Here is a 13,158-nt window from a genome sequence, read left to right as displayed (position 1 = left end):
ACGCTTCAGTGAGTAGCGCAAGCAGCGATTTAACAACAATCTGAGGTTTTTAATCGCAGACAAACATAGGTCTGCAAAAACAATATCACGCAGTGAGGGCACAGTGTAATATAACTGAATATTATAACAACATAGTATTGCTGCTGAAATATTACAAATTTGAACATTTGGAGAGGATATCTGCATTTCCAGGTATCTGGATCACATTTCAAAGCTACTAGATTAAATGAGGAGAATTCTTCATTTATCTCTAGACTTATAATGCACATGTATATAAATAAATTAAAGGTTAATCTCCAGATTATAAAACACATACATCCAGAATAACACATTTGTGCAATAAAATTTCCTGCTTACTGAATATGCACACACTGATATGAAACCAAATAAAAAATACTGTCAACAAAGATCATTTAAAGGCAATGTAAAAGAGTGTTTAACACTGTAGACCAATTACTGACACAATATACAGTATCAATGTTTAATCATACCTGATGATCAATAACAAAAGATCGTCCACAGCAGAAACCTCCAATTGATGCCAATGCGTTCTCCATGTTGGCACTTATGAGATCAATATCATCAATCTAAATTTAAAGCAGAAACACAACTTTTGAGAAATCATGATCTACTTATTAGTCGTTTATCATACAAGTTCATACATTTATCCACAAGATAATATTACTTACGTTGACCCCAAAATGTTCTGTGACTCCTCGTCCATGTTCTCCAAGCACTCCAAAAGACATGCTCTCCTCCAGAAAGATCCGTACTTTATATTTATACTTCAACTTCACCTGGAAACAGAGATAGATCTATTTAAAAACTTTACCCCATGGGGAGAAATGAAACCAGTGCAATGCAACAGTAATAATATTTCAAACGATGCCCTACAGATTAAATCTAATCTGGAGAAATACCAAAATTCAATACAGATAACAAAGTTAGCTAGATTTTGTTTATCCCATTCTCAAGACCCAAAACATACTCCACACCAGTAGTGTTTCCAGGCACACAAGTTCAATTTCATGTTGTTGCTTTCTGAAATGTTTTAAAATGGCAATGTGCAAGACTAGTCCAATTAATAATACTGCAGCTACTAGTCGGTGTTGGAAATACTAGTCAGTTTGTTCCCCCCCATTTTCAACCTTTTAAGTACACATTTACATTTTGATTTATGTATTTTACAAAGACTATGCTCAAGTTACTGTCATGTTAACATTACTTTTTAAATATAACAAAAAATACAACTACTGAAAAAGCTAATATCCGGAGTGGATGCATTCAAACTTTAATTTTACAACAGGCATTGCATGCTTTCTCTCATGGCAAGCAAAGAAAATGATGGGAATATATACACTTCGGTAGTGGTGCTGGAAAGCCAGACTCTTACCCAGCCTCTACCGGCTTGCAAGTCTCTATTTCTGCATGTCTGTTTCAGCCGAGCTGGCTTTTTCAAGTGCAGGGATTCATCGTCTCAGTCCCATCTTTCACTGGACCACGCTGGCATGCAAGTTTCCCTAGTTAGAACGCAATTCATGAAATTTCTGGGTCAATAACGATAACTGATCATTATTTTTACATTTTAATTTATAATATTTTAACCTTGAACTGCTAGTTAATTCATTAAATGCTTTTTATTTAAAAAAAAATAGGTGTCACTTAGAAGTTTGGAGGTTTTGCCAGATGTAACATGAACCAGAAGTGTTCCTATAGTACATATGTAATTTATTGAATGAGAAATAAATGACACTTAAATAATAATAATAAATGATAAAAATAAATAAATAAATATGGTGTTCATTTAAATGAGTATTACATGGTTCTTAAGATGGGCAAGGCGGCGGCAGGAACCGGCTGAACAGTCAACGTAAAACTTTAATAACAAACTGAACTCAAACATAACAACCTGCAAAACAAACAAAGACACACACACAGCTCCGTGCATCTCTCTCTCTCTCCCCCTTATCTCTCTCCAGCTAATTAGTCAACTCAGTGCCAGGCGTGCGTCATCACGGCCCGGCCACGCCCCCCTCCTCGTCACACTCCACCACCACCAGATTCAGGCCAGGGAGACCTCTGCCAGACTTACTCCCCCTCCCTTCCTGGAGGGGAGGTGTTGCCCTTTTGGCCGGCCTTCCCTGCCTCCTGGGAAACTGAGAGAGACGAGGGGGGGGGAGAGGGAAGAGAGAAAGAGGAAGTGGGAGAGACAGAATGAGAGAGAGAGAGAAAGTGTCTCGCCGGTCCCCGGACACGCTGTCGCCTGGTCCTTGGCCAGCGGTCCTCCGCAATGCCGGGCGATGGCACTGGACCTCGCCTTCTAGTGGACGTCAGCAGGCTCCTCCGCCTCCCGGCAGATGTCAGTGAGCTCTAGTGAGCTCCCCCGTCTCCTGGCGGAGGGCAGCGGGCTCCCCCGTCTCCTGGCGGAGGGCAGCGGGCTCCCCCGTCTCCTGGCGGAGGGCAGCGGGCTCCCCCGTCTCCTGGCGGAGGGCAGCGGGCTCCCCCGTCTCCTGGCGGAGGGGAGCGGGCTCCCCCGTCTCCTGGCAAACCACTCCAATACCACCGAACCATATCTCCTCGGCGTTGCGACCCTAGAACAGCGGCGAGGGCTCTCCGACAGTGCATCCCTCCTCCCTCCCAGGTTTCAGCACCAGTGTAACAAAGTTTGTGATGGCCATCTCCCCTGGTCCTATACCTGACATGCAAAACCATATCATAAATGACTGGAGAAATGTGATTGTTTTCTTCAGGCAGTCATCTTTAAATGTTTCATTAGAACGGCACCAGACAAAAGTTCCAGCATCATCGCCTTGGCCAATGCAGATTTGTGATTCATCACTGAATATCACTTTCATCCAATCATCCACACTCCATGATTGCTTCTCTTTAGTCCACTGTAGCCTTGTTTTCTTCTGTTTAGGTGTTAGTGCTGTTTTCATTTGTCTTTTCTATATGTAAATTCCATTTCATTCAGCTGATTTCTTACAGTTCTGTCACACACATTGACTCCTGTTTCCGCCTATTTATTTTTAATTTGTTTTGTTCTGCATTTTCTATTTTCAAGGCATATTGCTTTGTTTTCTCTATCTTGACGTATGTTTTCCTTTTATAGCCTTCCCATTTTGTTTATAATTGCACCAAATTTTAGACAGCTGACTGGGAACAATCAACTTCTTTTGCCACATTCTGTGTTGGATTTCCTTCTTGAAAGAGTTGTACAATCCTTTCCATTGTTTCAATTGACATTTGACTCTCATGTTGGGGCCATGTTTCCTTTCAATGACAGATATTTACATAAAGTATTGAATGCATATAGTAGCATGATATCTTTTGAGCATCAATGAATGTTTGTACCTTGTGTAATAGTTGTGTACAAGTCCCTCAATTGTCCTAAGTATCAAAAGCTTGATTATATATATATATATATATATATATATATACATATATATACACACACACACACACACACACACACACACACACACACACACACACACACACACACACACACACAGGTACACATCCAATTCAGTACACCTCCTATCTGAAGCTAATTGGCTATTTGTCTAAAGGCTTGACATCATTTTCTGGAATTTTCCAAGCTGCTTAAAGGCACAGTTAACTTAGTATATGTAAACTTCTGACCCACTGGAATTTTGATATAGTCAATTAAAAGTGAATCAATCTGTCTGTATATAAACTCAGCAAAAAAAAGAAATGTCCCTTTTTCAGGACACTGTATTTTAAAGATAATTTTGTAAAAATCCAAATAACTTTACAGATCTTTATTGTGAAGGGTTTAAACATTTTTTTCCATGCTTGTTCAATGAACCATAAACAATTAATGAACATGCACCTGTGGAAAGGTCGTTAAGAAACTAACAGCTCACAGATGGTAGGCAATTAAGGTCACAGTTATAAAAACGTAGGACACTAAAAAGACCTTTGTACTGACTCTGAAAAACACCAAAAGAAAGATGCCCAGGGTCCCTGCTCATCTGTGTGAACATACCTTAGGCATGCTGCATGGAGGCATGAGGACTGCCTATGTGGCCAGGGCAATAAACTGTAATGGCCGTACTGTGAGACACCTAAGACCGCACTACAGGGAGACAGGAAAGATAGCTGATTGTCCTCGCAGTGGCACACCACGTGTAACAACACCTGCACAGGATCGGTACATCCGAATATCACACCTGTGAGACAGGTACAGGATGGCAACAACAACTGTCCGAGTTACACCAGGAACACACAATCCCTCCATCAGTGCTCCGACTGTCTGCAATAGGCTGAGAGAGGCTGGACTGAGGGCTTATAGGCCTGTTGTAAGGCAGGTCCTTACCAAACATCATCGGCAACAACGTCGCCTATGGGCACAAACCCACCTTCGTTGGACCAGACAGGACTGGCAAAAAGTGCTCTTCACTGACGAGTCATGGTTTTGTCTCACCAGGGGTGATGGTCGGACTCGCATTTATCGTCGAAGGAATGAACGTTACACCGAGGCCTGTACTCTGGAGCGGGATCGATTTGGAGGTGGAGGTCCGTCATGGTCTGGGGCGGTGTGTCACAGCATCATCGGACTGAGCTTGTTGTCATTGCAGGCAATCTCAACGCTGTGCGTTACAGGGAAGACATCCTCCTTCTTCATGTGGTACCCTTCCTGCAGGCTCATCCTGACATGACCCTCCAGCATGACAATGCCACCAGTCATACTGCTCTTTCTGTGCATCGAAGGGTGAGGGCTAGGGCCATTCCCTCCAGAAATGTCCGGGAACTTGCAAGTGCCTTGGTGGAAGAGTGGGGTAACATCTCACAGCAAGAACTGGCAAATCTGGTGCAGTCTATGAGGAGGAGATGCACTGCAGTATTTAATGCAGCTGGTGGCCACACCAGATATCGACTGTCACTTTTGATTTTGACACCCCCTTTGTTCAGGGACACATTATTCCATTTCTGTTAGTCACATGTCTGTGAAACGTGTTCAGTTTATGTCTTAGTTGTTTAATCTTTTTATGTTCATACAAATATTTACACATTAAGTTTGCTGTAAATAAAAGCAGTTGAAAGTGAGAGGACGTTTCTTTTTTTGCTGAGTTTATATATAAATAATTGTAATTGTTTTAAAATATTGCCTGAGTCGAGGAGGTCACGTGATGCCATGCAAGAAGCAGATGTGTGAACGACAAGCTCTGCGCACTTTGCAAAATTTGTTATTATTCTCACGTTATAATCTGGTGAAATTCGATACACCCAGTTACACATTTGCTCTTTGAGGTAAAACATGGCAAAGTAGTCAAAATCATCTGGCTCTGGAGACATTAAAAGACACTTATGTGTTCAGGATGAAAGCCCCGACAGGCCTACAGACCGGAGACTCGATTTGGATGGCGCAACGGGAGAAGAGATCCAGCGTCAGTTGTCCAACATATCGGTGATGATGACGAAGGTTCTTGCTGACTTGGAGGATCTCGCTGTTATACATCGATCGATTACGGCGATGGAAATAAAATTCTCTGAGTTAGTTACGAGAGTAAAACAGCAGATGCTGAGAAACAAATCGATTATTTGGAGTCTTCGGAGAGGGAATTAACCGCTAATCCGCCTGTGACCAAAGTTGATCTGGAACGTATTCTTGAAAAGCTTGAAAATCTTGAGAATAGAAGCCGCAGGAATAAAATCAGAATTGTTGGAATTCCTGTGCATGAGGAGGGCAGAGATATGATGAAATTCCTAGACAAATTCTTCCCAAGTCTGCTCGACATAACAGGCCACAAGCTGGAAATCGAGCAAGCTCACAGAGTCCCTGCTCGGAGATCCGCTGAGGGAGACAGGCCCGATCGAAATTTCTGAGATCATCCGATAAAAATCTTGTGTTGCCCCAGACGAGGAGCAAAGGAAAGCTTTCTTGGAGGAATCATAATATTTTCTTTTTCCCGGACTTTGCGAGTTCGACAAGAGAGAATCGTGATCGGTTCAGGGAATGCAAGAAACTCTTGGACCAGCGTAAGATCACTTTTGCATTGATGTTCCTGGCCAAACTGAGAATAGAAACGAAGGACAGTCGCAAAGTATTTACATGTCCCAATCAGGCAATGTCTTTTATAGAATCAATGGGTGAGTAAACCATCAGATGTTTCTCATGTGAGTGGGTCGACTCGCTGTACTTACTCTGGCTTTTGAGGAAGCTGGGCATCATTTTGGTTTCTTTTTGCGTTGGCTCCGCCGAGCGGCTGGAGTTTGTTTTATGAATAACACTTTCCTTTAAGAAGCTTTTGCATTGACGGAAGATTACTTCTGCATGGAAGTTCCCGGCCAGTTTGAGAGTGGACACTATGGATGACCGCAAAATATCTACATGCTCACACAAAGGATGTCTTTATAAAGTTGACGGATTGAGTAAGTCATGGTATATACTTTTATGCGGCCTCCGAATGAATTGACTTTACCATACGGGGAACCGGGATGTCGGTTTTGTTTATTTTTGTGTTGCTGAATCCATCAAAATATTGAAGTCTCCTCTCAATATTATATCATGAGGGGTGCCAGCGGCTTGCAACATCCCTTCAAGATCTATAAAAAAGCCCTGATCATCAGCATTAGGTGCATAAATATTAGCCAAAATCAACCTTTGCCCCTGAATTTCAGCTAAAACAATAATTACTCTTCCTAATTTATCTTTAATATGTTTGAGACATTTGAATTGTAGATGTTTATTTACCAGTATAATGACTCCCTTGCTCTTACTTGAGCCAGCACTAAAGAAAACATGCCCACCCCATATCTTCCCAAATGTTTCCGCTTCCTGCGGAGAAAGGTGTGTTTCTTGAAGAACATCTCACTTGATGCCGAAAAGGCATTTGATATGGTAGAATGGGATTATCTTTTTAAGGTTTTGGAAATATACGGGTTCGGGAGTATGTTTATTGGATGGATTAAGTTACTTTATAGACACCCAGTAGCGGCGGTACAAACAAATGGATTAATTTCAGATTATTTTACTCTGGATAGGGGCACCCGGCAGGGTTGCCCTCTTTCCCAATTACTGTTCCATCTTGCCCTGGAACCATTAGCAACCGCGATAAAAAAGGAGTATTATTTTCCAGGGGTGGTGGCGGGAGGTATGGCGTATAAACTCTTGCTTTACGCAGATGATATTTTATTATTTGTCTCTGACCACAGTAGATCTATGCCTTGCCTCCACAGAATTATTAATTCCTTTTCTACGTTTTCAGGATATAGAGTCAATTGTTCTAAATCCAAAGCTTTGGCTCTGACAGCGTCCTGCCCAGAAATGGCTTTCCAGCCGGGTGCTTTCCACTGGCCCAAACAGGGCATTAAGTATTTGGGTATTTTATTTCCAGCAAATTTGTGTAATTTAGTTAGAGTTAATTTTGACCCCTTAATAAAACAGTTTTCGAGCGATGTGGGCAGGTGGGCTTCATTACATTTATCTATGATTGGGAAGGTTAATGTTATTAAAATGAATTGTATTCCAAAATTCAATTACTTACTGCAGTCTCTCCCTGTAGATGTCCCCCCTCTCTTATTTCAAGCAATTTGATAGCATAGCAAAGTCGTTCATTTGGAATGGTAAGTGTCCCAAATTACATTTCAATAAGTTACATAGGCCGATTGACAAAGGTGGGCTAGGCCTACCCAAGATTTTATTTTATTATTATGCATTCGGTCACAGACATTTGGCTCATTGGTCGCTTCCACCTGAGAGAGCCCCTCCCTGGTTCTGTATAGAACAGGAAGTTCTTGCCCCTATTTCGCCACTGCAGAGCCTTTCTATCAAATTAATCAGAGAAGCTAAGTTACATCCCGTTATCTCGCACTTGAACTCGTATGCACAAAAGTGTCCAGACTGTTTAATTCTGAATTTTTTTTTAAAAAGTTGCATCGAGCATATGGCTTAACCCCAAATTATGCATCTACAAGTCCCCTTTTTGCTGGTCAGAGTGGATTGGGAGGGGTTTACTACACTCGGTGACCTATACGAGAATGGAGTGTTGAGATCCTTTCAAAATTTGGTTAAACTTTTTGGGATTCCTAGATCTCAGTTCTATAAGTATTTACAGCTGCGCCACCTGCTCTATACTGTTTTTGGGAGTGGTTTACACCCTCCTAAAGTGGAAAATACCCTGGGATTGGTGATTACTGCTTTTGGAAAAGGTCATGAGGCATCGGTGTATTACTCCCTACTAATTCAGAGTCTGGGGGACGGAACTTCAACTTCTCTTAAGAGATTATGGGAGAAAGATCTAAATTTGGTATTGGAGGAGGGAGAGTGGGCTGGGATTCTAAAAAACGCAAAATCTGCATCTAGAGACGCAAGGGTTCGCCTCATGCAATTTAAGATTTTACATAGAGTCTATTGAACCCCCTCTAGATTGCATAGGCTTGGTCTTAAAGACACACCCACCTGCTGGCGAAGTCAATCAGAAGATGGAGACACAACCCATGTCTTTTGGGGATGTGTTAAAATGCAAGAACTTTGGATGAAGATTCAGAGTTTTATGTGCAAGGTTTTGGTAGTGGGGGTTGGATATTGATTCTGTATATGTGTGTTCTGCTGTTTATATTTAATGGTTGAATCAATAAAAAAAATTTAATCACAAAAAAAATATTGCCTGAGTCTTCCTTTACTGTTACCAGATTGTCCCAGACACAGAGACTACAGGACTACGAAGACTACAGTTGACTACGAGACAACTGGCGTCCTGTTGCTCTGACCCCCATCATCAGCAAATGCTTTTAGAGACTAATCAGAGATTATATCTGCTCTGTACTGCCTGCCACACTGGACTCACTGCTGTTTACATTCCGCAAAAAACGCTCCACTGATGATTCCATTGCATCTACACTACACACTGCTCTCTCCCACCTGGAAAAAATGGACACATTTGTGAGAATGCTGTTTGTAGACTACAGCTCAGCATTCAACACCATAGTGCCCTCCAAGCTTGATGAGAAACTCCGGGCTCTGGGCTTAAACAGCTCGCTGTGCAGCTGGATCCTGGACTTCCTGTTAGGTAGATGCCAGGTGGTTAGAATGGGCAGCAACATTTCCTCATCACTGACCCTCAACACTGGAGCCCCACAGGGCTGTGTTCTCAGCCCACTCCTGTATTCCCTGTACACACATGACTGTGAGGCAACACATAGCTCCAATGCCATCATTAAGTTTGCTGATGATACGACGGTGGTAGGTCTGATCACTGACAATGACGAAACAGCCTACAGAAAGGAGGTGCACACTCTGACACACTGGTGTCAGGAGCACAACCTCTCCCTCAACATCAGTAAGACCAATGTGCTTGTAGTGGACTTCAGGAGAAAAGACAGAAAACACAGCCCCATCACCATCAATGGAGCACCGGTGGAGAGAGTCAGCAGCTTCAAGTTCCTCGGTGTCCACATCACTGAGGAAGTTACACGGTCTGTCCACAATGAGGCCAATGTGAAGAAGGCTCACCAGCGCCTCTTCTTCCTGAAATGGCTGAGGAAGTTTAGAATGAACCACCACATCCTCAGACGGTTTTTACATCAGCACTGTAGAGAGCATCCTGACTGGCTGCATCACTGCCTGGTACGGCAACAGCACCGCCCTCAACCGCAAAGCCCTGCAAAAGGTGGTGCAAACTGTCAAACACATCATCGGAGGTGAGTTTCCCTCCCTCCAGGACATATATACCAGGCGGTGTGTGTGAAAAAAGCTCGGAGGAACATCAGAGACTCCCAGCCACCCAAGCCATAGGCTGCTCTCACTACCATCAGGCAGGCGGTATCGCAGTGTCAGGACCCGTTCCAGCCGACTCCATGACAGCTTCTTCCTCCAAGCAATCTCTTGATCTCTCAGGATCAATATACATCAGCACTGCACTTTAGTAATATCACACTGGACTGTTATAAATGATATTCTCTCTTAACAACACACTGGCAACTGACTATCAACTGACAGCCTGAATGTCATACAGCACAATACAACCTACTGTATATTTTATATATACTATATTTATTTTTATACGGTGTATTCTATATTGTGTGTATTGTATACTGTACATTGTATATTATTATTTGTATATTGTGTTGTAATTATGTGTATATTAGATATGTAAATTGTGTTGTGTAAATCTGATGTTTATTGTAAATTGGTATATGTCTCATCACTGTCATGACTGCTATGTTGCTTGGAACTGCACCCAAGACTTTCACCCACTGTTGCACTTGTGTATATGGTTGAGTGACAATAAAGTGATTTGATTTGATTTGCAAATTGAATGAAATCCCAGATGCAGTTTAATGTGCTACTCCAATCCCAATCAATAATTACCAGAAGAAAAAAAAAAACTGTTACACAATACAGGACTTTTAATTATAAAGAAACCAGAAATACTCATGGAACTCTTATTTTGAAATGTCTGCGCTCCCAGTTGAGCTCACTGACGGCTGATTCGCTGAGAAAGTGAATCTGATTCAAACTGCTAACCTGCGCTCCTGAGTTCAAAACCTCAGTTCCTTTCGGGTGATTCATGAAAAAGATCTGGTTCAAAAGAGTCATTTGTTCACTACTCTCTCGCGCTGGGTTTGTTGTTGCGTGCGGTGCAGCGAGCTCATCAGAAACAGAACGGGTGAAAAGAGGCGCGAGACACACTGGATGTCCCGAATGTCGCCAGTGGCAGCTAGATTTTAAATTATTGTCACAATCAATTATTTTTGTCGCGTTTGCGACCATTTTAGTCACAGTCTGGAGCCCTGCTCCAGTGGTTAAATCAATGTCTTCTGAAGTGAACCAAATGGTTTTTGGTGAGAACAGACCAAAATGTAATTCCTTTTTCACTATAAATCTTGACAGCAGTCTCCTGGGTGATCATGACCTCAAGCTTGATTCCACTTCCTACAGCGCCATCTAGCGCTCCGAGCATGCGTCAGCACAAGGAAGTCCTTCTGAGTTCTGGCCACCATTCACTTGCATTGTTTGGACCTACAGAGCTGAGATATTCTTCTAAAAATCTTCATTTGTGTTCTGCTGAAGAAAGGAAGTCATACACATCTGTAATGGCATGAGGGTAAGTGAGAACATTTTGAGAATTTTTTGGGGGGGGGGTGAGCTATTCCTTTAATACAGCGCTCATCTGTGACAGTTCCATTGTATAATTTAAGAAATCACAATCATAATGGGACTAGCTAAAAACATCATACAGATCCAATAATCACGAGCTATAACATTAGAAAAGTCTCAACTCGTGAAGTAAAAGCACATTCGTTTCACTCACAAACTAATGTCTTGAGCCATCTCGTCGCTACGTAAGGATTATTTCAAGATCTATGCACCGTGTTAAGTTGTGTTTGGTCTTGTTTTAATCATGAACCTTTGCTATAAGCAACGATACATAATTTTCTATATTCTGTTTATGTTTAATGAAGTAATAAGCGAAAACAATTGCTCCAAGTAACAAACATTCATATTTTTGTAGCGTTTTCGTTTATTGCTTGAAATATAAAGAGAATATAGGAAATGGCATGTCATTACTAACAGTACAAGCGCGGTGTATGCGCACTGTCGCTTGAGGCTGCCCAAGTCCCTGCCTGAAGAAGCCACAGACAGTCAGAGATTCTCAGCCTCAAGCAAATAAACCGGAACAAATTATTAGCGTTAAATTCACTATATAGTGGGCGCGATAATAATATTTTGATTTTCCCATTTATCGACCAATAATATCTCAATGGTCAATTTATCGTGCATCCCTAGCATAAACCATCTTCTTCTATGGCCAGTTTTCACTCAACATATCAAAAGAGAATCTTACTGAGCAAGTTAGAGTTTACATGTTTATAGATCACATCTGGCACATACATTTGAAGGTAACTCTATTGCCCCCTTAAAGGGATAGTTCACCCAAAAATCTTAATTCTCTTATCATTTACTCACCCTCATGCCATCCTAGATATGTTTGACTTTCTTTCATCTGCTGAACACAAAAAGATTTTAAGAAGAATTTCTCAGCTCTTTTGGTCCATACAATGCAAGTGAATGGGTGCCAAAATATTGAAGCTCCAAAATCCATATAAGGGCAACATAAAAGTACTCAATTTCTTCTGAAGCTATATGATAGGTGTGGGTGAGAAACAGATCAATATTTAAGCCCTTTTTCCTTCACTTTCTCCTTCTGTTTTTGGTGATTCACATTCTTCATGCATATCACCCCCTACAGGGCAAGGAGGAGAATATATGACAACAAATGACTTACATATTGATCTGTTTCTCACCCACACCTATCATATCATGTCTGAACACATGTCTTTAACCACTGGAGTCATGTGGATTAATTTTGTGCTGCCTTTATGTGAATATTGGAGCTTAAAAATTTTGGCCCCCATTCACTTGTATTGTATGGACCTATAGAGCTGAGATATTCCTCTAAAAATCTTCCTTTGTGCTCTGAAGAAGAAAGTCAAACATCTGGGATGCCAGGAAGCTGAGTAAATCATGAGAGAATTTTCATTTTTGTGTGAACTATCCCCTTTGTCATCGCCAAAGTAACTCAACAACGCATGTTACGTGTGTACAATGGGACTTAGTGCTTGCATTGCTTTGACTAGGTATTCAAATTTTTTGCGTTCTTGTGTAGAGGTTCTTTCTGTCCTGAGGATAAAGTACAAGCCCACTGTTTTCTTACCAGTTCAGGGAGTGGACAGATATCTGCAGTGTTAATATAGAGGCCCTCAACAATGATGAATCGTCTGATTACTCTGGCTTTACGTAGGTTCTAGAGCAAAACACAAACAAATTATGTCAAATAAATAAACATACATGTATAGAAAAACAACAGGCAAACATAATCTGATGAACCTTCATACAAGAAATTACATGACAATATTTTCTTTTCATTTTTAAGATAGTCAGAACCAGTGTTAATCTCGTCAACAGATTTACTGACAAAATGTTTGTTGCCAAACTTTTTTTTTTTTTTTTTGGTCAACGAGATGGAAAAAGTCCCATCATGACGATAATCAAACAATTTAAATTAGAACATACTCTTGAAGATAATGTGACAAGAAAAAAATAATACTGCAAGATACTGTGGGCAGAACTGTGGGCACTAATAATGTTTCTTTCTTTATTTTTATTTTTTTTTAAAGAACACTCTT

At 41.3% G+C, this 13,158-nt stretch overlaps 1 protein-coding gene across 6 annotated transcripts in view; it reads right to left on the bottom strand.

The window, feature by feature from the left end:
* The window catches only part of LOC127432350 (serine palmitoyltransferase 1-like), a 37,066-nt gene that overhangs the window by 8,987 nt on the left and 14,921 nt on the right, over positions 1 to 13,158 (bottom strand). For 2 of the 6 annotated variants that reach the window (XM_051683309.1, XM_051683310.1), the window contains 3 exons: positions 12,687 to 12,776; positions 690 to 797; positions 492 to 587 (listed from right to left, as the gene is read on the bottom strand). In XM_051683309.1, coding sequence (XP_051539269.1) covers positions 492 to 587; positions 690 to 797; positions 12,687 to 12,776 — 294 coding nt within the window. Of the gene's footprint in view, positions 1 to 491; positions 588 to 689; positions 798 to 1,393; positions 2,696 to 10,564; positions 11,036 to 12,686; positions 12,777 to 13,158 lie in introns of those variants that run through there. The other 4 variants (XR_007895736.1, XR_007895737.1, XR_007895738.1 and 1 more) reach the window with 4 other exon arrangements.

This window comes from Myxocyprinus asiaticus, chromosome 42, assembly GCF_019703515.2.
Source record: "Myxocyprinus asiaticus isolate MX2 ecotype Aquarium Trade chromosome 42, UBuf_Myxa_2, whole genome shotgun sequence".
NCBI lineage: Eukaryota > Metazoa > Chordata > Actinopteri > Cypriniformes > Catostomidae > Myxocyprinus > Myxocyprinus asiaticus.
Note: the sequence above shows the minus strand (reverse complement) of the source record. Positions and strands in the feature narration are given on the sequence as shown.